This window comes from Lissotriton helveticus, chromosome 3_1, assembly GCF_964261635.1.
Source record: "Lissotriton helveticus chromosome 3_1, aLisHel1.1, whole genome shotgun sequence".
NCBI classification, from domain to species: domain Eukaryota; kingdom Metazoa; phylum Chordata; class Amphibia; order Caudata; family Salamandridae; genus Lissotriton; species Lissotriton helveticus.
The window spans coordinates 105951701-105977540 of NC_136061.1; the positions used below are offsets into that span (position 1 = coordinate 105951701).

Sequence of the window (25840 nt, forward strand, 5' to 3'; positions counted from 1 at the left end):
CTTCAACTAGTTCCAGCGACCAAGTGTGTGTTACTATGCAATCGCGCCGAAGTGCGCAGGGGTCCCTTTAGTGAAATGTCCATCATAGTGGGTAAATGGCGGGAAGACGGTGCACACCTCGAGTGTGTGGGCGGGGCCAAACGGACGGGGCGTCCATGCGAGCATGCCTCTTGTGTGTATAAAAGGGCAGAGACCGATCAGCAGATTAATTTTTGGGCTGATCAATGAGTCACTGAATTAAAGCTTCAACTAGGGCACATGCTTTATTGATATCTGCAAGTGTTTCCTGTTGAGGTTTATTTTTTTGTGGCAGGACCGTCGTGCCCGAATGAACCCTGCCCTTCCTATTTACTCAAGAAGACACCACCGTTGAAATAATTTACGATGGCGCCGGCAAGCTGCCAGCGCCATCCTGCAATAGTTACTTAATTAGCTTCAACAGGAAGCTCCAACTGTTAAAATAAAGCAGGCGCTCGAGCCCCTGCTGTATCTTATCTATTAGAGCTTCCTGTCGAAGCTAATTAAGTAACCATTTGAGGATGGCGCTGGCAGCTTGCCGGCGCCATCGTAAATTATGCAGGCTTGAACTTTTGACCGCAAAATCCGCTCCGATCGCGGATTGCGGATTCTCGGTAAATCCGCGAGAGTTCGCGGATCGCGGATTTACCGAAAATCCGCAAAATCCGCGATCGGAGCGGATTTTGCGCTCATGCTTAGCCACCATGACTCTGGCGGTGGCAAAGTGGACCTCCAGGCTTGTAGTCAGGCCCTTAGTGTTCATCAGGTCTGGACTAGGAACAGCAAACAGCCCTGGCAGATTGCTGCTCGGACCGGCCCTGGGAGCAGGGGCATGTCGGGGGTGCGAGTGAGAAGCACCGCTCCCGCTTTTGTTATAGGGGACCGATATTGCAGCACTGCTGCAAAACCGGTCCTCAGTAACAAAACCAGCCCCCACCTCTCTGGCCCACCGGGGAAAGGCCCAGTGCCCTCTAAGGCCAGTCCGGCACTTGTATTCATTATAAAGCAAGTACTAACCTTCAACTTGAGACGTTTTGCAGCAGTTTGAAGATATTTTTAGAGATTCTCACTGTTCCAAGGGAGTAATTTCTGGTGTTTATCTTATATATGCATTTTATTGGTTGGCTTTATTCACATAAAAGTGTCCTCCAAGTGTCAAATATTTGGCAATTGAATGCCCCTCATAAATGCACTTGACCCTGGAAAATGTCACACAAAAGAAATCTGAAAACTTGTCAGCTATGCTGCGCCTCTGGATGAACAAAAATACAATGTTACCATATCTCCCCTCTTTCACATTGCTCGTTTCTTTTCTCTCTTCGTCCTTTCTCCCATCTGGTCAGTTTCTGTCTCTCATTTTCCCCCACTATATGTCTCTCTTTCCAGTTCCCTCCTTCACCTCGCTGCCACTTTCTCAGAAAGCGACATCTCTATTCGTAGGTAAACAAAGACTTGTGCACCCGGAGCCATCTGAGAGGAAACATCCAAACCTCGCAGGGACCCACTGTAAGCGTCACTGCTCGTTTCCCGCCAAATCGATGGACTCGGGCGCGTGCTCTCCGTTTGGAAGAGAGATGTGAATCTCTGTCACCATTATTTATTCCGGCCTTCTTTGAAATGCATAATGTTTTCCTTGCCAGCTTGGCAAACTGCAGATTGCTTTTCAGCTCAGGCCTGGACTCTCGGCAGAGCCGAGCTGCTCAGTGATGAGATTGTGATGAGGAAGAAAGCGTCTTTATACTGAAGGTGCCCTTTCACCTCCTAAAAAAAAGAGTAAGCGTGGGCTGAGCCAAGAGGCCTCTTTGGTCCTCTGATCGAGCTCGTGAAAGCCTCGCGCAGACCCAGAACGCGAATGTGTGAGGCTCCTGTGTCGCTGCTTTCGGAATCTTTGGAAGGCCGGCAAACAAGATCACACAGTGCAGCAGTGTATGACTCCTCCTGTATGTGAGGTAAGCAAAGTACATAATCTAAGAAGTGTGCTTGCTTGGCACGCTTGCAAAAGCACCAAAGACAGATAAAAAATAAATGAATACTGCGTTAATTTAGCTCAGATAAAATTCACCCCACAACACAAAATATTGCTCTTCCGCAGTAAGTGTGATGTCTTTGCAAGCAGAGGTGGCACACACTTTCAGCCTGGGGCTACCCCATGGGTGCCCACATGGTGCTATGTAGATTCAGCCACCCACTAATGGCAAATTCTGTATTTGTTTATCCCCCTAAAACATGGGGATAGAGTCACACAGCTTGACTTCTTATGCTAGACCAAAGTGTATGGGACACAATAAAACATCTGTGCTTAATTATTTTTTTAAAAAGTAAACAGGAAAAATAGAGAGGAAACAAAAGAAACCAATGAACAGTATGAAATCACAATAGCGTTCTCGGGGTAATCCATAGTTACAAAGTCTCTGCGAGGAGAATGGATGAGGATGAAGAGAACCTTTTGGGACATCTTTACTCTTGGGTATTCTGTACTCTGACTGCAGTATCATGGCAGTGAACAGCTAAGGAGATCTCTTCTTTATTTATTTGAACATGGATTCTTTTAGACATTCAAGAGTAAGGGGAGTGCAGGAGTCGCCCGCACTGCTTCCTAAGGCACACCTGTAGGAGACGAAGGCTCTCCAACGAATTCAAATGTAAGTAATCAAGGTCAAGAAACGAGAAAATGTCTTATTCATTGGTAGTCCATTTAGAAATATATTCATTTTGTAGGTCACATATTACATCATAGTGACTGTATTGAAGAATGGTGCACGCAATTTAATTTTCAACAGCATCCAATTGTATTGATGATGTCCCTATGCATTTGGGACGGGGCCCTTCATCAGGGGACAATTCACAAATCTGAAAATGAAAGGTGTCGTATCAGGAAGGGGAGCTATCTACCACAATATTAAATACATCACTAAAAAAATAATGAGTCGAGGGGTGAGCTTAAATAGATGAGAATGATATTAAAAAGATGTGTGAGTAAGAAAAACAAAGGAGCAACCAACACAGTAACTACTGAAAGGTGACGACGGAATCCAAAACTGAGGGTGTACCAAAGTCTGTCTTTAGTTAATGTGGCACCTCATGATTAAAAAGACATTAATCATGAAAAAATGACACAAGTCTATCTCGTGATGAAAAAGGACATTAATCATGGAGGCGGTGAAATAGTAGCAGGAATCCCGTGAAGTTAAATTATAGTGCAAGGCGTGAGAACCACGTAAACATCACCCGTGCAAGTAATACGGTATTGGCTCGAGCGCAACAAGAGAATTGCGCGGACAGGTTACATCTGATTTAAAGCACCCGTGTGGGTAAACCGTAATAAGAATAAATACAGTAGTCGGGGCTTACCAGATGTCGTGCGTGTAAGGCACATCGCAGGTCTAACTAGTGGGTCGGTACTCCGTGAAGCAATACGGAAGTAAATAAGATAAAGCGAAACTAAAAACGGACAATGGTAGTGGAATATTACATGCCGATATTGGGAACCAAACTAATGATGGAAAAACAAAAGTATATTGAGGCAGCGCCCCGAGGTCAATGTGGTAAAAATGTATACAATAAACATATTGATAAAATAAATCACAGACAATTTCAATAAGGGTAACTCTTAAGTTGAAATTTGAGCCCCTACCAGCCGGGAGGGACTCTTTCTCTGGCACCCAAAGACACGATTATTATCGTATTGACACTGACCTATTTGAAACATTTACCTAGGAGTGCCGCCATCCCAATATAACTTGTTGATTTATTCTTTTAGACATTCCCACTTATCGCAGTGCCATTGGCTTGCTCATAGAGGATCCTTTCTGGTTACTCCTTTCTAGCCCTTGGCAGACCTAATCATTCTGTCCTTCTTGGTCACACAACTCACGGGGTACATTCAAATTGCCTTCAGATATTTCTCCAGGGTATCAATCCTGTGGACACACGTCATCACAAACTTCAATGACTGATGGTGGATGCTCCTTCTCTTGCTAACTCTGTCATTGTGGTACTGTCGCCCCTCATTGTCATCAGCCGTGGAGTTGGAAAGAGTCCATTCAGAGACCTTGGGGACTGTGTCTCTCAAATATTGTGCAAAACCCAAAAGAAACATAGAGATGTGTTCATGGCTCGCAGTTTCGACACATGCCTAGAATCACTCCTACAGCAGTCATCTTCAGGATACTTGAGAGTTTTCCTATCGTATTTCCCAAGGCCATAAGACAATTTAGAGCTATTCCCGGTAAGACTGCCTACGGTCCTAGTTGTGGTACAAAAGGGGGTTACTGACTATAGATAACCTGGGTTATGGATTATGAATTATATTGAAGCAGTTTCCTGTAGGATATCTCAAATCATTTCTGGCTAGAGAGCCGAAAATTGGTGGTGCTAACAACATTGAACTATTGAGTTACAGGTGTGAGCAGTTCGTTTCAGGACATTAATACCTATTTTGTATGTGATAAACTAAGCTATTGCATATGGGACTGCTTTCACTGTTACCTGTGGTGAAATTTGATCTATTTCCATGCATTCAAAGCTGTTTTAGCCTAGAGGGCATATCAAGCCATTGCCCATGGTATAACTGATCTACTGCCAATGGATAAACTAACATTTAGTTTACAGTATGCGATAAACTAAATATGGAATAGCTTGAGCTGTTGTCAGTAGAACATTCTTAGCTATTACCTATGGGAGGGTGCAACCTCTTAAAATAATTATTATTTCTGGACTGTTTACACAGTACATGGGAGGTTAAGTAAAACAAATATGAGCATATTGACATAAACGCAATTAAGATCAAGATCTGGGTGTCCACAATGCTACACATTGAGATTGGGGACCCAGCCAGGGTATAGCACCACTCAAGAAACAGATCTCATCCTCTTGACATGAGTGTGTGTAAAAACACGTGTGTAACAGATGAGCGAGTATAACAAATTACAAAGCATCTTTGAAATGTGAACTCCCTCTATGTTCCAGAACAGTGCATGCGTTTCTCAGGTGGATCAATGTCGGAATAGGTTATGAACTGCATGAAAATTTGAATGGGAGGAATCTTATTGGGTTGCTTTCTGGAGTCATAAAGTGAAGTAGGATCACCAAATCAAAAGAAGATGCTAAGTTCTAACCCACATTGGCAATATTGCCCTGGGAAATAACGTTATTAGCCGAGAAAATATAAATTACAAAAGTGTGTATACTCTAGCTAGTTAAAGAACCTGCAACCTCCTCCTTACCTGCATTCAAAAATTGTGGAGGAAATCAAGTGCCTGGTTTCTGTAAGAAAATATAACCCTCAAACAAGCACTTAAACTAGAAAAAAAATACACCAATATATAAGAGCAATATTTTCTATCCTTAGGATACAATAAACCAAGGAAGCATGATCTTGTGGAGTCCCATCTTTGATTCACATGTAAACATAGTGAGACAGTGTAGTAACCACGAAAGGGTTGAAGTTGATGTTGTCTTAACACAGATGGGTGGAGATTGTTAATGGAGCAAAATACTGACCATCTTCAGGGAAGAGGTGGTTAAAGATACAAAACCTATGCTCCTGGGTGACAGAATAATACTTATGCAAAATAAACTGTCTGAAACTCCCAAGAGATTCACAGCTGCAGGGCATAACTGGGATTAGCACACCTGCTGAGAAGAAGGCATGGCAGGATGAAGGCCTCGCTGACAGGAGAGGCATGGGTACTGACACACATAAATAACCATATTTTTGATACTATGATGATCCGAAATCATGATCTGTTAATATTCATATGGAAGCCATATCGGAGAGAAAGTTTGAGATGAAAAACAGCAGAAGATTATCAACAAGGAATATCCCAAACATTAACAGCAGTTCATAATATTGGCTCATGCATTCACCTCCCCCCCTGGATATATGGTACCAAAGCTGGAAATCAACGTAGTCCAACATTTATGCTGAGTGGTGCAATCCACACCATAACATGTTTGCAAAGGAGTGGCAGGTATCTCACCAAGGGGATTTTCTTGCTTTTCCATTTTAGAAGTTACCCCAGGCAGGGTCGGACTGTTCTAGGTGGCAATCAATTAGATCCCGATGGGCTGGTCCCACAGACCGGTATGGGTGCTGGGTTTTGAGCAGTTTGTGGGCTGTTTTATGGTCGGGTGACTGGTGTTTACTGTTGATATCCCAGTTATTAACACACTCATTGCCTGCAGCAAACACAAATTCATGCAGTCTCCCATACCTTGCAAAGTTCCCTTACAGCCTGTCTTTGCAAGTTCAATATTTACTTGATGTTTAAATGTAGGCTACTTTTGTTTAGCTATCTTGTTTGCTAATTGGGGCCCCTTTTATTGTTGTGCCCGGGCTATTTTTTGCTCTAGTCTGACCCTGCCCATTTGGACTATATTATTGGAGAACAAGAGGTGATGCCAGAGAAAGTATTGGGATTTAAATGACAACTGTTCTTTTGATCTGCCAGAGGGCCTTATACAAGTTCATTCCTGTGATATGTCACAAAATGAATGTATGAATTAATGAACAAACAAATGAATGAATGAAGTGATTTGTTAAGTGCACAGCTATGTCAAGGAGCGTCCTGGCACTACACATTTAAAGTAAGGCTCGCTAACCAAGCTATGGACTGAGAGAGAAAAGATGAGTTTTAAGATCTTCCCAGAATACTGTGAGATGGTGCAGAGAGATACTGGAAGCCTATTCCAGGCTTTACGTGCAGTACCAATAAAGACCACCCACCGTTCCTAGCAAGTCGGAATCTAGGTACCACTATAAGCAATGCCACAGCAGAACAAAGAGGTCTTAGAGGATTACAATCCAATAGCTTAGAAATTAAGTACATAGCACCATGCTTGTAGAAAGCTCGATTAATAACAGTCAATGCCTTGAACAGAATAATTTTCTTAACAAGAAGCTGATGCAAAAGGTAACCACAAACCGACTCCCTCCTCAATATGTGAAGGATAAGGTGAGCCGCTGGGGTTTGCAGCACCTGGGTCTTCTAATTTGTACTACGGCACGCCAAGATAAAGGTGGTTCATATAGTCCAAGCTTGATGTTATGTTATGTTAAGCAGGATACATAAAGTGCACAGCTATTCAAAAGAGTATCCCGGTGCTAACAGAACAGTAAGGGCAAAAAAAGACCCAACCAGTCATCTACTGGACAAAGAGGTAGGATTTAAGCCTTTTCCTAAACAGTCTTTCATACCCCATTAGATTAAGTTCTAAAGGAAGGTTGTTCCAGCCCTCAGGCCTCAAAAGAGCAAAAGGTCGCCCACCTGCTCTTGCTAGGCAGACTATCGGAACCGTGGTCAAGTGATTATTGGAGGAGTGCAGCTTTCTCAAAGGGCTGTCGTAAGAAATTATAGAGGACCAATAGTCTGGTCCCAAGTGGTGTAGATATCTGTGCACTAGAAGAGAAGTCTTAAAATGAATCCACTTGTGTACAGAAATCCAGTGCAAATTCCGCAAATGTGAAGAAATATGCTCCCCCTTTATAGGTAGACTGAGAACAAACCTAACAGCATCTTTCTGTACTGTTTGACGTTTCCTCACTAGATGTTGCGGGAGAATCCCATATAAGGCATTGGCATAGTCCAACCCGGACATTACCTTTCCAAGACCACTGTAATATGTATTGGGGCCGACATGAAGTGCAGACATTTCCTGAGCATGCGTACTATGCCAAAACATTTGCCAACCACAAATTAATTTGAATAATGAAAGGACAATTCATTGTCAAATTTCACACCTAGAACTATTTCCTATTGCGTATTGGGTTGAATCACCCCCAATGGCCAGTGCACTTCAGTTGAAAGAGGTTCGTCCAGCGGAAACAGCTGAGAGGCATGGTTTAATATCATCTTGCTCACCTGGAACCCCTTTATCAAATGTGAAAACAATCTAGGTATCCTCGGAGATTATTTTGGCTCCAGATGACTCAACCAATTCACTAATGGTAGGATGTCCAGAAATGTCCTCATTGACTAGAGTAAACTAAACAGGTGTCTGCAACCGGCAAATTTTGGAAGTTCAGAAATAATTTATCATCTGTGTTATCTCCCAGATTCTAGCCTCTGGAATAGGAGAAGGAAAGGGGGGGGGGGCATCCCCCAGGCCAGCTGTTATTAATCCAATGGTCTCTGGTCTTCCTAAACATTAAAATCTCAGCTCTGTCCACATTGCACTAAAGATAAATCTTGTGCATTCATTGTAGAATATCCTGCAGACAAATAATGAATGACGAGATTTTGTCAGTGGCAAGATAGTCAAAGGTGAGGTGAAGGAGGGTGTCATCAGCATAAGAAATGGTCACAAGGACTTTCGATTCAATAAGATTGGCAAATGGTGTCATGCAGATGTTAAATGAAGTATGGCTCAAAGAGCCCTGTGGTACTCCACAAGCTTGCATCTTCCCAGAGGAGTATTGCAAGCCATGTCTCTTGTTCTCTACCTTCAAGAAAGGATTTAAACCAACTCCAGGCCAGATCCCCAATACCTATCTCCACTATCTGCAGCAATAAAACCTGAAAACCATGTGGTCCCAACCTGTAATGGAGACTGAGGTTTAGTACTTGAGGAACAGGGGATGCTTCTCAATTTACGTCGGAGACATTCAAAACTTTTACTTTCCATAGTGGAATGACTCATATGACATACCTGGGGAGAAAAGGACTGTAACAGTCGACCTACCCTAATTCAGGTGCAGAACAGTGAACACCAGTGTGGCCGGTAGTCAAGTAGCCGAGGAACCAACAGGCCAAGGTTTCGTCCTGATGAGGTTGAAGATCCACCCGCAGAAATGGAGTGGTTCCCTTACCTCTAAGTTATGATGGAATGGAGGATCGCCAATTTATGGACGTACTCCCTCTTTGCCAAATGTTAAATGTCTTCCTTTGTATCTTAAAGAACAACCGTGTATATTTGCAAAAATCCCATATTTGATTTTTTATTAACATTCCTTCCATGACAGTCTCACCACTATATCTGCCTCTTTAACCATAAGTAAATCTATAATTAGTTTAAACCAGAACAGCCTGGAATTATAAGAAATGGCTGTAATTGCTGTGACATTGTCTGAAGCAATATGGAATTATAATGTAATCAAGATCTTCTAGTTTAAAAAAAGAATCTTATTAACTTTTTTCCATTTCATGTATTTCAGAATCTGATAATAAAGAGGAAGATTTCTGTTCTAATTTATTGACAATGAAATGTTGCATCAATCTCCTAAAGTTTCGCATGCAAATGAATAATGTTAAAATGCTCTCAAAATCAATAGTAAGGAAACTTGATTTTGCAATCACTTTTGGACAACATCAAATGGGTCCCGAGAGAGGAGACACACTTACGAATAATAAACAACAAGTGCTGAAAAATTGTAGAACCAGATGGTCTAATATTAACACTATCCATTTACAAAATAATCAGATAATGAAACAATATTTCATTATTTCAGCTGGTTATTACTGCCAACCCACTCTGCCAACACAAGGCTTGCAGAATATTTTGTAGAATCTTTGGAAGGATTATTTCTAGGATACCTACTGATGGTAACCACTACAGCTCCCAAGAAATAATCTCCAATTATCCCTTTACCAGACTTTTTCCCTGTTTGACTACCTCAAGATTTAAACCTCTCTCCCGACCCGGTTCACCATTAGGCCTGTGCGGTAAATTCCGTTCCGCTCGCAGAGATTGCAGAATGGCAAAAAATTCTGCGAACCGTGACTTCACGGAATTTTTTGCTTGTTGTGCTTTCAAAATGCGTGTTCGCGAGATATTTCCCCCCCGCCCCCCCCCCCCGAGCATGCAAACAGCGTTCGTGAACGGTAAAAATGCATTGCAAACAGGCGGAACAAGCAATTCTGTGTGTGTGCGGAACTCTGTGTGCTTGCAGAGATTTTTTACCATTTTGTGGAGCTTTGCGTAGCTCGACCGCAAACTCCGCCCACCCCTATTCACCGTAGTGCTGCGTATCTTTGTATTATTTTCCAGAAGTGTACAGTAGGTCCTTTCACCTTCACATTTGTAAGATTGCTCTCTGATTGTGTTAGTTAGTATATTAACCAGCTGTATGAGAATGTCAAAGGGGTATGCATGTCACTACTGCAGTTGCAGGTTTTGTGGACTGCCATGTTTTACATCTTTTTGTAGGAGACTGGGCTAACTACCAGTCAACAGACTGAAATCTCTGCAGGGTCTCCAGACAAACTTTGGAGCACGTTTGTTTTGGGTGCCCGCATTGTACCAATATTTTTTATGTTTATTGAAACCACTGCTTTTGAAATATGGAGTGTGCTCATCAAAAGATGACAAACATTTTTTATATAATCTAGTAAATGAGATTATGTGTTTTACAATTTTGTATCTTTTTTTAAATGTTCTTTTTTAGATTATATATTGATTTGGTAAATTTTAATCTATGAAAAGTCGATTTCATTGCAATTTTATATTTTATGTACAATGGATCTAATTGTAGAACTGTAACTTATAAATAAATTGAGTTGACTGGAGGTAGGAGCCGCTGTCAATATATTGCTATTTGTTTGATAATTGATACCCCGATCGGTTGTGAGCATTTCTTTCTTGTAAGTTAGGAGAACCGTTAAATATGTATGGTCTCCCGGTCTGAAATTAACATTCATAGCAGACATGGACTGGTGTTGGCAAAGGCGTCATCCGGATAACCTTGTGCCCATGAATGTCTATGAGTTATGTGTATGGTTAGTGCTACAAAATGCTAACTGAATTTAGGGCCCTAAGCTCTAGGATCACGAAAATATGTTACAAACTATAGACAAAGAGGTGCTCACCTTCATGTTCTGGCTTAGAAAATGAATGATGGTCCTCAAATGTATGGTCTGGTGTGACATGTTAATTACAACAAGATGGATCTAATGAATATATTCATTGATATTGCAGGTATTGTGACCTAATGGGATTTATATTTATGGACTGCCGCAAACTAAAATAATGGAGCTGTCCATGAGTTATCCTGTTCGATGTCATACCCAGCGCTTCTTGAACTTTCTAAGAAATGGCACACTCTGTTTGGACATACTAACCCTTCGATGAGATGGAATGAAAGGATGGGATGATCTCATTGCCTGGATGTACTCTACCTAACCAAGAAACTGATGTGAAGGAGCCCAGTTTCTGTATTGAGAAAGGGCATGGCCAAACCTTTCTTCAGACTGCAGAAGATTCTTCGACGGACACAGTTTCTGCTTTTCTTCCTCACTGCTGCTTACCTAATGGCCGGAAGCCTTTTACTCTTGCAGAGTTCTCGCTCAGTAATTCTACAGAGCATTCGCGGGGCATCAAGTGTACAGGCTGTGCCAGGTTCGGGCATGGTTCTAGAAGACCACATGCTGGAAACCAAAACTGTGCAAAATGAACATTTTACTCCCCATGTTTTGGTTGACATGAAATGGATCCATGCTCCAGTGACTAGTCCTCAAGCAGATCAGAGATACGGGCCCCGCTGGTTGATCTCCCGTAACTCAGAACTACGACAACTACGACGAAGGTGGTTTCATAGTTTCATGAATGACAGAGACCAAAGGAAGGGGGCCAAACAAGAACTAAAGCATACAGCAATCAACAAAGGTAAGAATATTCCAAGTATAATCTAATTAATGTTTGCTTTGCTCATTTAGTTATAAGAGTTAAGGTTTATTAGGTCAATAGTTCATGACAATGGACACTGATTGGAACTGAAATAGCTAGGTTTAACTTACATGGATACATTGTTGATAAAAAAAATGGACAAGGGTGATAGCCACACACACAATGGCAAAGCTCTGTAAAGTGGTTTGGAAAATATTGTCTGGTTCTTTGTGGAATTTGGGTTTCAGCGTCATAGTGACAGCAGAGGAAGGACTGCAGAGCTTTACAACTGTTGCATCTTCTTGTATTATGCATAAAGTTACGTGGCAACGGTATCTGTGGAAAAAACGTCAATTTTGCAGAACTATCTCTGGCAGTATTATTTTCATCCATTTTATCAACAAAAACATTGTGAAATCTGCAAATTATTAAAATTATGTTATGAATGTAAAATTATTTTGTAAAGGATGTAGCCACAGAGTCACATACATCAACTGAACCTCACAGTTTATAGCAGCATGTGTAGTTAACCTGAGCGTAAAATGTATAGCTATGCAGATACTGCTGAAAAACAATTTGAAGAGGGCGGCTTGTTCTCAAAAGACTTAACAATATTAAGGAAATTAATACAATTAGAGGGCAATAATATTATGAAAAACAGTCATGTTTCCGGAATTTGCAATTGGAAACATGTTAAATCAAAATAATTCACAAAGCATTTATAAACAAACAAATTACAATGATGGAAAGTAGAAATTAATAAAATTTATAAAAAAGATGCTGTCATAGATATAAAATAAAAAATTGAGAAAAAGGGGGAAATGTATGGAAAAAGAGAAAGAGGGAGACACATAATCAAATATAAAGAGTTTAAATCTTATGCATATATAGGTGTGAACAATATTAGAAATATATTTAAGTTTAGTAGACATATAAAGACAGTATGTATAATAAAAAATGTCATCTTGGAAACAAGAAGATTGATTACCAATACATTTTCTTGATTACAAAATTGATAAACGGTAACTAAAGTATATCTTTTTAATGAGGTTGTAGGTGGAAGACATGCAATATGAATCCTGTGGACTGCACAAAAACCACTCTACTAGGAAAGAAAAGATAGCCTAGAAAAGCTTTCCAATATGTAGTGATTTCCTGATATTCAATAGAAAGAAAAATATTAATTTTTGTATCGCTGTCAATACAGCTAGTCGTGCTCAAAGTTAAAGAAATTCCCCAAAAAAATCTTTGAAAGTAACAGGCACATTCAACTTATGAATGCAATTCATAATAGACCTAATAAACGTAAATGTAAGAAATTGGGTTATTAGTTGAATGGGGGAAGTGCCCGACTCAAATAGTAAAAACAGTCCATGTCAGAGAGAACCACAAGAGCCATAAAATACACCAGTGCTTAACCCTGCTGTAGCTTGGCACAAAAGCAGCTAGGCTTAACATAGAGCCAATGTGAAAAGTATTTATGCATCACTCATGCAAAAATAAAGTAAAAACACAACACCAGAAAAATCCCAAACCAAATTAGGAAAATAGAGTACATTTAAATAGATCAAATAAAACCAAAGCAATAAAAAAACAATAGTTAGAAGAACCAGAGTTATGAATTATTAAAGTTATAAGGCAATATTGAGTCAAGAAGCCCAAAGTGCCAACCGCTGTTATCTGGTCACTCTGGACTGCGTTGAAGCTAAATGTTCAGGCTGACCACAACGGAGCACATGTCTCATACAGGGTCTAGGTTTGTCTCAGTGGAAAGTTTACCTTCTAACTTAGTCCAGTTCCACACGAGGAGCCTCAGTTAGAGCTACACATTAGCAGGGTGGCCATTGGTGGTGCAAAGTGCTGGTCGCCTGTCGGAGCTTCATGTTGGCAGGAAACGCAGGGCGCTTGTTGTTGAAATGAAAAGCACTGTGAAGGTGAAGTCAGAAGTCTATAGTCTGAAAGGTCATGTCGGCAGTCGGATGTAGATCCAACAGTGGCTTCAGTGAAGTTTGCTTGCATTTGCTAAGAGACCTGGGGATAGTTATTTCTGAGGTGAAGAGCCCAGAACCTCTGGAGTTTCTCCCAGAGTCCAGTTCTTGCAGTTTGCAGGTTGGAAGAGTACACTCTTACACCAGACAAGGGACCGGGATCTGGTAGGGCATCTCCTGGGGTGTCAGGGCTCACTCCAGCAGAGCCCAGTAGCAGGGTCCAGGCAGGTACAGTTGGTGCTGGTCAGCTGGACAGTTGCTGGGAAGGCCTTTGGAAGAATGTTTTGTCCATGTAGCTCAAACAGCCGGTCAGCCAACTAACCCTTGGATTTACTTCTGTGATCCTGGGTTAATTAAAGGCAAAGTCCAGCCTTCCTACAGCTTCAGACTGGAGGGTAATCCTTCTTCTGAGTCTCTATAGAGTCAGGAATATTCTTATTCTAGGTTCTGAGGGTGCCATTTTTATACCCAGTTGCAGCCTGTGTGTGTGAGGGGCAATCCCTGGCCTACTCTCAAACTAGTTCTGACTAGTACATCTCTATTCCCTGGCTAGGTAGACAAAGGCAAGAGCAGGCCAGGTATTGGGTTACTTTTTGAGTGCTTTAGTTAGGTGCCTTTGAAGTATAATCAGGGTGGGGCACAATGCCTCCCAGTCACCCTGTCAAGAAAATCAACTCCCTCTTCACCCAGAACACCTTTGTCCCCTGACTGAAAGGAATACACATCACACCACAGGAGAGCCATTAACAGTCATATGAGCCTGGAGACATCGAGAAAGGCACATTACGTTTAGGGAGAAAAATTTCAACTTTCTAAAATTTTGCCTTGATAATGTAAAAAACAACTTTACGGCTAAAAGGCGACAAAAACGGGTTCAGCAATGGAAGGAAATAATCTGGAGCGACCCTGTAGAAAGGGTCAGGCCCAACTATCAATATTAGCAATATTAGAACATTATGCATTTACGTGGTGTACATTGTAATCTACTATAAATTAAAAGAAATATTTTTGAGTGAATGTGGCATCTGTAGAGTTTAAGTGAAATTTAGTCTACATTTTATCCCATAAAATATCAGACCAACATATTGATAAATCCCTTTTTTACTGCCTATTAAACTCAGATATAGATCTTGGAGATATGAATTGGTGAAACTCGTTATAATTAAATTAAGCTTTGCTATTATACATCCTCAAGAAAGAATGTCATTTTGTAGAACAATCTGAAACATTTAATTTGGAATAAAATTGGGAAGTAATTATATTCGATATAATTCTTTTTAATTTGAAATATTATGTAGAGGCATTGCTATGTAGATTGCAAATCTCTAAAAGGAGTAATGTTGCTTAAGAAATCCAAGATATAACTTTCTTGTGCTTTGCTTTCCCAAAAAATCAACGGGTAATTAATTTTTATAAGTCAATTAACTCAGATCATAGAAAAGGCAATACTGTTAAAATTAGACACTTTAGATAATATGAATTCTTACAATGAATACCTAGTGTGATTATATAACAGGGATTTCTTCAGTTTGGGCCAATTATTCATGTGCAGTATTTCATTGAAAGAGAAATGACCCTTAATATATTTTGCAAACTAGCCCACTTTGTAGTGCTATTGAGAATATAATTATGAAACAAATAGCAGGCTTTTTTGTTAAACACATAGTGATATTGTGTAACATTAAGAAATTTGACTGCCCACCACCTGTTTTGGGCCATTGAAATATGCAATTCTAGAAGGTTTCTTCTTCCTTAGGAATTGTTGACAAAGTGCAATCCGAATCTCTAAAAACATATACTGATATCGGAACAAGTAATTAGTGAAATTACTGTTTCTTTGATTGAAGCACAATTCATGTTAATGGTGTTGGGACGATCTTCATCTAATCAAACACTTAGGGCCTGATTACGATGGTGGTCGGACATCACCGTGGGTATTGCATCGCCCAACATGTAGTCGGCAGTTCCACCTGTCACAAATTAATGCAACCGTCGTGTAGGCGGTCAGAGAAATGCCTTTTTCCATTGAGGCTTGTGCTGCAGCCGGTAAAAAGACTGCTGCACAAGCTGCAATGGAAAAAGGCATTTTGCAAAGATCCATGCACCCTGTGCCAGGCACCAGGCGGTGCCTGACACATAGTGCAAGGATCTTTGGAGGTCACCACATGTGCCCCCTGGGCCCATAGCTAAGGCCCACAGGCGCAGAGACCCTGCTAGAGGCCTCCACAGTCCCTTTTCATCTGCCTTCACATGGCACTTGGACACCATGTTAAGGCAGAGGGAAAGGGACATTGTAATCCCTACAGCGGTGCCTCTGCAGGCACCACTCCCATTGTAGGAATTACGGTCTGACCATCCTTGAGCCTTTCGGAGACGTCGGTCGATCCCGCAGACCGCTGAGCACTAACCGACCGGATCATAATGTGAAAGTCGGACCACTATCCTGGCTCTGGAGCAGACCATCACCGGCAGCCTGTCGGTCACGTTCTTTCAGACATCTTGATTGGGCCTTTAGATATTTAATATTTTAAAGCTCGAGTAGAAGTTATTATATTTAAACATGGAATCTAAACACAGACTATTTTGTTTTATCAGAACAAAGTTTATAGTCAAACACCTTGGAAATAAAAGGTAACTTACATTAAAAGAGGTGGTAGGTAGCATCAGGATATGACATAGACAGTAAAATATCATCAACATAAGGTTAAAAAAACCTCTATTTCATCATTGAAATTTGAGAATTATTTATAATATGATTTAGGAAAGGTTTTAGACATAGGAGAAATAATAATGTGGAACATGTCTATCACTAAGCGGTAATTTAAGATATGACGAAAAACGATCCACTTAAAAAAATAATACTGATTTTATTGTACATAATGTTTATCATATTATTGAATTTAGGTCCAAATCCAGACACAACACTGTTTTAAACAAAATGTCCCAATTAATCCTGTTAGCTGCCTTTTCTGCATCAAGTGATTTTGTAGAGAAGGAAGGAAGTAGCTTTCAATGTAACATTTATTAAAGCTTTAGCATTGCCTGAGGAGATACAGCCATGAATAAAACCAGATTGATCAGGTTTTATGAGAGACCGTAAAAAAGGCGTTGTAGCCAATAATTAACATACATTTTACCATGACTATTTATCAATGATATAGGCCTAAAATTCTTAAAATTTTGATTACCTTTATCTTGTTTGAGAGCAAGTGTATTGACTGCTTCCAAAACAGACCCTTTGGCACTTCCTTCAGATATAAAAGAGTTAAACATTTCAACCAACTTGGGAGATAATACATCAGAAAATTGGGAGCTGAAATCTGTTGAAAGTCCATCGGGACCAGGATCTTTAGCTTTCCTAAAGGAGAAAATGGTATTTTGACTTCTTATAAAGTAATCTTGGCTTCTAAGAATTCTGTAATTAAGGTAACATTTGTTTGTTAAGAAAATTTGACGAAGTAATGTTCAAGTACACACTGGGAAGGATGAATATCTACTCAATACAAATGTTTCAATATTGTTAATGTGTTTTATTGATGTTGTTGTTAGAGATAGAAACAGTGTAATTAATGCAATCTATTATGCTTTTCATACATTTCTGTTCATTTTTTCAATTTCCAGTTTGCTGACATTTTGCCAACTCTCTTTGGCACTCAAAATATGTAACTTTTATCTTAAAAAAATAATTTCTAGTGCTTAAGGAAGCAATTGTGTTCAGTTCAAACTTTGCAAAAACAAGGGCTGACAGCATTTAAGAGCATGTTGATGTAAAATTCAAATGCTCTAAAGATTTGACTCTCTGTGGTCACTACAAATCAGCTTGGTGGCAGCTTTCCGCCCACTTGGATTGGTACCTGTCTGGCTGGGAGGACAAAAGAAGGGGCCTGTCCAGGTGTCATCTGACATCTGCTTGTGACTTCACCAGCCCCTTTGAATTAAATTGAGTTCCAGGGCACAGCCCAACTGGTCTTCTTGCCTGAAGAGCAAATGCACCTCCCCACACCCCACCCAGGCCATTGTTTTAGCTCTGAAATACGTTTCCACATCTCCTCTTGGATATTCACCAACAGGGGTGACAGGTTGGAGGCTAATATAAATTAGCTTCCAGAAGCTTCAGGCAGGCAAATGCTATCTTTCTAAAAGTCTGTTTTCTTTAATATGTATGAAACATCTGACTTTGCCATGAAGTTGGCATATTAATAAATATTAACAATTGTTATTTAGTCACTTTTCTAGCTGTTCTGAGCATATGTAATGTTGTACATTTATTCCCAATATTTATCTATGGACCAGCATCCCTGTAACCTAAATAGATTTTGGGTGTCAGTCACTGTCTGCGCATGTTAACTTTACATTTCTACAAGTCCTACTTTTAAATACCATACACATTGCTTTAGGGGCTACAATGGCCCACACCTGGTTGACTTTAATGTTTAAAAGGAAGGGGTTTTCCTGTCAACAAGGGTCATTTTTGTCAGGCTGCAAGTTTTAAAACTATAGCAGTCAGGCTACAGGTGTAGTCCTGGAGTCATGTTTGTCTTGTCACACTAGTGGACATCACAATAGTTCTGTGGTCCATATGTGATATTTACCTTTATATGCCATGAGTGTATTTTTGACAGATATGGGCGGCTTGGGAAGGTAAAAAGAAAAGTAGAGAGTAAGCCCATTTTTACATTTTTTGTAGGTTAGAGTACATGCACTGGGACCTAGTTAACAGAGTCCCAGTGCACAGAGTCAAAAAAACAGAAGCGTTGGCCCACAGAAAATGAGTGTAACCATGCATAAAGAGGCACTTTCTCATACACATGTAAATCATGCTGCACTGAACCCTCTAATGATGCAAAATTGACATCACACATCTCAAAACAGCAAAATAAGGGATTTCCATGCCAAGTTTTAATTAACAACAGCACGCAGCTACCATGGGTAACAGCAATTTCCAGTTGAGTCAAGGCTCATAAAAAAGATTTGTTTAAGCACCAAAAGCTTTATCTTGAAAGCTCTCATGTACAACAGCAAATAGTATTTCCAAAAGTAACAGGCAGAATTCCACTGTGAATTATATCAATTAGGAACCAAGAAAACTGCATCCTTTGGTTGCCAATACACTGCACAGCTGTCAAGGCAAGAATCTTCAGCAGTGAGAAGCCATCTCCAGGGATACCATTTCACGCCCCCCACCAACTGGTTTAACCAAGCTGATAACTCTTCATCATCTTTGCAGAGCCCTACTACCATCCTGAAATACCGTTCCATCACAAATGTAATGCTATGATTAATCTAGTTTAAATAGAAATCAACCCACAAAGTAAGAGTTTGCTTTCGTGAAAAAGGAAATGGTCCCACCACGCTTAGAGTTTTCTCAAATCAATGAAAGGCCATTTCTGATTCGCCCTTCCATGGCGTTCCCAGTCAGGAATAATTCATGTCTGAAGGCACCTCCTAGAGAAGTTGGAGCTTCTAGTGTTCATTAACCAGTGGTTGCTTGGTGGATGAGCTGCCAGATAAAGGTTTTCAATGGTGGAACTAGCTAAGACTACTGGACTTAATTTGAGCCAGTGGTTGAAGGTGGCGCCTACCAGCACTACTGTTTTGCCACCAGCACTTATTTTCCCTCATGACATTTTTATCCAGAGCAGGAGAGAAAAAAAACAAAAGAGGGAAAGAAGGAGGAACAGAAAGATGGCAAACAGTGACAAAGAAAGAAGGCAGTGATGAAAAGCAGCCTGTAAGAGGGAGATAAAGGGAGAGGGAGTGTCTGGTGGTGGATGAAAGAAGCACGAGGTAAAAAAAGATATACAGCCTTGGTTTTCAGAACTCCAGATATTCTGTAGCCCTGGTTGTGGATTTTCAGCAAAACTTTAGGCCCAGCACTTTTTCTTTTATGAAATAAGCACCAGACTAACATGTTAATTACATGCATTATCCTGCCTTAAAAAGGATATGGGGGAATCAAAGGTTTCTCTGGAAAGGAGACCCACCGATTTATGATTTTCTATCACATTTGTCAAACCCTAAATGTCCCCCTAAATCAAGCTTAAATATGACCTAGCCAAAAAAGCATCAGGTAAATAGTATGGGTGTGCGAAATTGGTGTCATTGGCTTTCACATAAGTATGAACAAATGCTGTCAAAGTTGTACGAAATTACACATAATTAGGCAAAATGCAAAGCAGACAATTAACAGTGTACTTTACTGAAAAATGCATCCTCGTGTCAATTTTTGACAGAAGCACAGACTTCTTGTTAAAAAAGTGAAGAAAAAAACGAAAGAACCACAAACAACAGCTGTTCATGGCTGGCACATTCACTGCAAATTGTTACCTTCAATAGCACATAATTACATCAAAATGTCATAATGGCCCAGTTTAAGGAATTGCGCATAACGAACATAATGCAAAATTACCAAAATGGTACCACTGTAATGATATTTTCGCCGAGGCCTTGTAAATATAAAGATGCTAATGATGAGAGAGAAAAGGCGGAAAATAAAGAGCTGATCAAAAATGAATAGAAGGTCAACAAATGATATTACCCTTGAAAGGAAATGAAGAGCTGTGAACACTTAGGATAGGACCGGAGAGACTAGAGGTCCAGGTGATACAATAGTTAGGGAGACGGAAATGACACAAGAAGACCCTGATGTTTTTTTATTTTTAATATTGTTTCCTATTCTAGCAATTAATATGTAGCAGTAGTGCACAAGCATATGGCTCTGGGCTTGTGCTTCACATCAGGCGCGGCCTGTGCAGGTAAGAGCGGTATAGCGCTGTAGCAGGACAGCGGGGTGGGCGTTGAGTTAACATAGGAAGAAGAGGGAAAAAAAAAAAAAAGAAAACATTTTTTTTATATGTTACCTTTGTTATCGTATGTCGACTCCCCCCCAACCCGCCCCTCCGCTCTTACCTGCCCAGGCCGCGCCTGCTTCACACACATTCACACTTTATACATTATAATGACTCGACCTGCTGGCTTTTGGTATGTCTCAGTAATGCTATCATTTTTGGATGTCTGCCTCAATGTACTTTTCAATGTATAAAAAATAACGTAATGACCATGGGTGGCTTCTCCAGTGGAGCGGAGGAGCGGAGGAGCTGAGGAGCGGAGGAGCGGAGGAGCGTTGCCCCACTTAAAATCCCCCCTCCAAAGCCCTAGAGATGAAAAATAAAATAGTACCATTTCATTTTTCACCCCTGTCACGAGCTGAGCATCAGGACGGGGGCGGGGCAGCAGCATGGATGAGGGTTGGCTGCCTAATGCACTGTTTAAAGTAAGCATGTCTTTTTGGCTGGCTGGCTGGCTGTCTTGCAACAGCCATCCACACATGAACACTTTAAACCTCTCAACTCATCTGTCTTAAGACAGCTGGGTTGAGAGCAAGTGCAGGCCTTTAGTGTGCTCTGGAGTGCGGAGTGAGGCCACTCCCTCCAATCAGGGCGCTGCTCACATGATGTATGTGAGCAGCGCCAGGATTGGGCAAGGAAGTTCCAGCATCTGGTTCCAGTTCCTGCCAATAAAAGGTTCGGAGCAAGGATGTTCCTGTTAGGTAAGTTGTATGTTTTGTATAATTTTTAAAATAATGTTTTACCTAGGCCCCCGCCCCCTTTTCCCCGCAGATGTCAGCCGCTACTCGTAATGAGTACTTGTAAACTCCACTCGACTCGTTTTGTATTCCCCCTTTTCTCTGTCTTCTTCTTTTGTTGTTCCCCCTCTTGCTTCAATGCCTCCTCTCCCAATTTTTCTTAACCTGCAGATTTTTTTTAATAAGGTTTCACATGAGTACTGTATCAGCCAAAACTGAAGGGTTTCATAAATGCTTCTACCGTAGCACATGCCTCCTAATGGCTGCCTGAGCTCACAGCACAACCTATCGTCCATCAGAATTAACAAACCACTTGTAATGAAGAAAAGGACATGTACACCCTATTTAGAGTGTTTGCATCTGTATACATTATAAATATACATCTGCTGAACTTTTTCACATGTCCTGCATAGGCTAAACTCTATTCAACCAGCATAATCGTGTTATTATGGGTGCTATATATTGAAATGAATGCTGCACAGTATAGAGGAGTAGGTGAAGTCGAAAGGCTACTTTTTCATGCAAGAAATATACAGATTTCAGAAGGTGAGCGTGAATGTCTATTGTGGAGAAGCAAATGTAGGAAGTCCTGAAAGCCAGGATCAGGTGAACAAAGAAGACATTCCAGGTAACCATGGCTAACCCAAGCCTGGGATGTGTACTCTTGAAGAAGGGGCTTTGATCACTATCTTGTGGCCTTCAGACATCCTACAATGGACGGTTAGTTCTAAACACAGTACTCGAGGACAATATGAGGGAGGGCAGTCGAAATGTGCAACTCGTATTCATGACCTGAAATATGGATACAAGTAAATTTCACTGTTCCCTGATTTGAACATGATGATTGTAAATGTTGGAAAGAATTGCAGCATCACTTTGGTACCACCCAGGAAAATAGTATACTTTATGTCATTTATTTTGAGTCGTGCCGTATAAAATTGTTTATTCAGTTCAAATTTAAACCATAAAAGACATAAATACATAATAAAAACATCATACAAGATGACCAGCAGGCACCTAAAATTACGATACACGTTCGAAAAACCACGTTAATCGATTGTTGTATGTAAATAAAACATTTGTTGAAAACAAAAATTAAGATTACACACTACTATATATTAAACAATTCCTCAAAACAAATAAATTAGAGGATCATGAGTCCTTCCTCAATCTAATGGCAGTTTGCATAAACTTTACAAGACATATGAACCGATGGCAGCGATTGAATGAATGTAATGCGACTTATATAGCGCACGTATCACCCGAAGGTATCAAGGCGCTTGCTTAGGGAACCCGTCCTGGTATTCCCCTGTGAGATACCCCGGCAGGGTATCCACAAGGTGAAAGCCAGGCATCCCGCCGCGAGGGGCCATAGTGGAGATTAAGCAAGCTATTGCCCAGAGTTGCAGAGTGTGACCCCGTGAGTCAAGTAGGCACCGGAGCGAGAATTGTCGAGTCCATGGAATTTTTGAGCCCGAGTCCTGCTGAGGCGGGGAATCGAACCCTGGTCCACGGCCGATCTCAGCTTCCGGGTCTGCCACCTCTAACCACTGAGCCACGCTTCTCCTCTAACCACTGAGCCACGCTTCTCCTAGCCACATTGCTGAAGAATAGCACTCCTTAAGATAGAAACCTAAAATAGGAACCAAAACATATAGGGCCCGATTCACAGAACTAACTTAAGACAAAATCCTAAACTTACTACTTTTGGTATTCACAGAAGTTAGGATTTTGTCTTAAGTTTGTCTTAAGACAGACTTAAGACAGACTTAAGACAGACTTAAGACAGACTTAAGTTAGGATTTTGTCTTAAGTCTGTCTTAAGTCTGTCTTAAGACAAACTTAAGACAATATCCTAACTTCTGTGAATACCAAAAGTAGTAAGTTTAGGATTTTGTCTTAAGTTAGTTCTGTGAATCGGGCCCATAAAGTTTCTAAAAAACAGAAAATGAATGGTCGGTCGAGAATTACTGGGGCACACAGGCAAATACCTAATATAAGGCAAATGTGTGGGGAAGTAGCCAAGCAATGCAGTCAAGTAATATCGAACGGTTCTTCCTTTGTCCTATAGTCAAAGGAGGAGAGGGCTTGACTTACTATTGGCTGCTATATTGTCAATGGCCAGCTCTAGGTGAGAGACGGGTAGCAGTGCTCTGGCGGCCCGCCAAAAGTCTTTTCATAAACACATCTTCAACTTGCTGTATAGCATCAGTTACTTTGGTGTCCCAAACCAACTCGCCATGAGTGGCAATCGATAAGGATTTGCACTTCTACACCGCAATGTTATTGACGGGTTTGCTGCCCATTGTAGTAGCAAAATTAAATAAAGTTTATACAGGGTTTGCAAAGACAACTTTCTTATTTCCTACTATCAGATTCCAAGTACCCTCATCATCAAATAAAATGTCCAATTAGGAAGAAGGCGGGACGGAGGAGATTTTAGTTTGGTTCATAAAAAAAGATTGAGTTTTAAGTGTCTTCGAACCTAAAGCAATTATGTGTGTCTCAGAATGGTAGATGGTAAGATCTAGATCCTCTGTAAATAGACAATAAAGGCCAAGTGGGGTCCGGGTTAGGAGCACCGTGTCATCTGCATAGAGTAAGGCTGGTATTCGGCGCAAGGAGAACGTAGCCAAAACTCCAAACAAATTTGTCATGTCCATTGATGTACAAGGTAAAAAGAAAAGGGGCAAGGGCACATCCCTGGTGAACTCACGTACAAATCATAAAGTGGTTGGTTATCTCCCTACTTGGGCCGTATCTAATACTAGGGTCACAGCAGTATCTAATTGCTTCAAAGTGCTGACAATGCAATCATCAATCCCAATACCAGATCATATCCCGTAAAGTTCAGAGTGATTGACATGGTTATACGATGAACTTAAGTCCATAGATACCAAAAAACACTCCTACCCTTGCTACAAAATATTTATTAATCAATAGCTCTAAAACCATATTGGAGAAGATGTTATTCGCTTGAGCCCACCCCTCAAGTCTTTTTAAGAAGACCAACTTGGCTGTGGAGTCTATCAGAGGGATAGGACAATAATACTTTGGATCCACTTTGTTCCCTTTCTTAAAGATGGGTGTGATAGATGTGTGAGACCATGAAGTTGGAGGAAATGAACTATCTGCTGCCTTCAAAACTTGTGTTAATAGAGAAGTGTGGCTCAATGGTTAGAGCGGCAGACCCTGATGCAGAGGACTAGTCCGGGACCAGGGTTCAATTCCCCGTCTCGGCGGGTCTTGACCTCGAAAATTCCACGGACCCGATAATTCTCGCCTCGGTGCCTATTCCAATCATGGAGTCCCACTCTGCAACTCTGGGTAATAGCTTGCTTAATCTCCACAATGGCCCCCACAACGCTAAGGATGCCTGGCCTCCACCTTGGGGGTGCCCAGGAGTGGACACCTCACAGGGAAAGCCAGGATGGGTTTCACAGCGGTATTCGTACAAGCGCCTTGAGACCCTTGCGGGTGAGTAGTGCGCTATACAAGTATCAATTTAAACCCATAAAGAGGACTTCTCTTTAAATAGATTAGATGGAACCCCATCGGGGCCATGTGTCTTACCACTAGGGCACTTATCTACCGCTACCAGAACATCTTGGATATTGATTTCCAAGGGATCCAAATGCACCTCCTTGTTTGTTGAGTATGCAACAAGCTCCACCCTGAATGTTGGATCGCAGCAACCTACTGTGTAATGTCTAATCCAGCTATCATGTGAAATTACAGTATCCATCCCTGTGCCAGGAAAGTCATTAAAAGGAGAAGAATTGAATTTATTTGTTTAAGTTTATTATGTTTATTACGTTGCACTTATTATGTAGGGTAGAGATCCTCAGAACCCCAGGGCAGCGTTAATATGGATCATACTTTTTATACATAACTCGAGTGGTGAAAAGCATAATGGGAAAGGAATATAGGACAAAGAGAATGGGAATCTTTATTCATTTAGATTGTGTACTTTATCTGACTTAAGCATTTCGAGGACACATCAGTTTTTATTCAGTTTTGAAATGCTAATTTGTGGTGAAAACCAAATTAGAGAAAAATGTAGAAGAAGATCTTGACTGTCCTATTTTGGGAGTTATGATGATTGATGGTTGACCCAAAATGGGATGCTTTGTGTTACTTGTCTGGGCTGATTGCAAATAGTTTGTAGTCGTTTTGCTCAATTGCTACTGAGAAAGTATGTGCATTTTTATTTTGAAGGAAGTACTTTTCTTCTTATGCAAGGAGACACATCTCCTCCCCTTTCAGCGTGTGCTGCATTATTACTGCCCTCAATGCTCATCAGTCCCTTGGCAACTCCTGTGAAAATTAAGTAGCCGTAATGTTATAGATGTAACAATTATTGATGCAATGCCATAGGTACATCTTCTTTGGGGATTTCTGTGCTACTCCAACCAAGCTACCAAAGGTGATGCTATGATTGCCTTGAAATCTGCTTGCTTTTTGTTTTGGCAGTGTGGGAGTTCAACCACAACTCACAACAAGAGTGCAACCCTTTCCCCCAATAGCTTGCCTGTGGAATTGCCTGCACTTGCCTGTTTGAGGCAGGCGTTAGAAGGGAGAAATGTTTTCATTTCCCCAAGTGTTTACGACTTTGCATGCATGCTGCACTGTACTGTACACATTCAAT

General features: G+C 40.9%; 1 protein-coding gene across 1 annotated transcript in view; it reads left to right on the top strand.

Annotated features, from left to right (window-relative positions):
- WSCD1 (WSC domain containing 1) overlaps nucleotides 1-25840 on the top strand; it is a 296810-nt gene that overhangs the window by 71786 nt on the left and 199184 nt on the right. The window contains exon 2 of the mRNA XM_078683536.1: nucleotides 10933-11619. Within this exon, the coding sequence (XP_078539662.1) occupies nucleotides 11184-11619 (436 nt within the window). The 5' untranslated portion in view covers nucleotides 10933-11183. The remainder of the gene's footprint in view (nucleotides 1-10932; nucleotides 11620-25840) is intronic.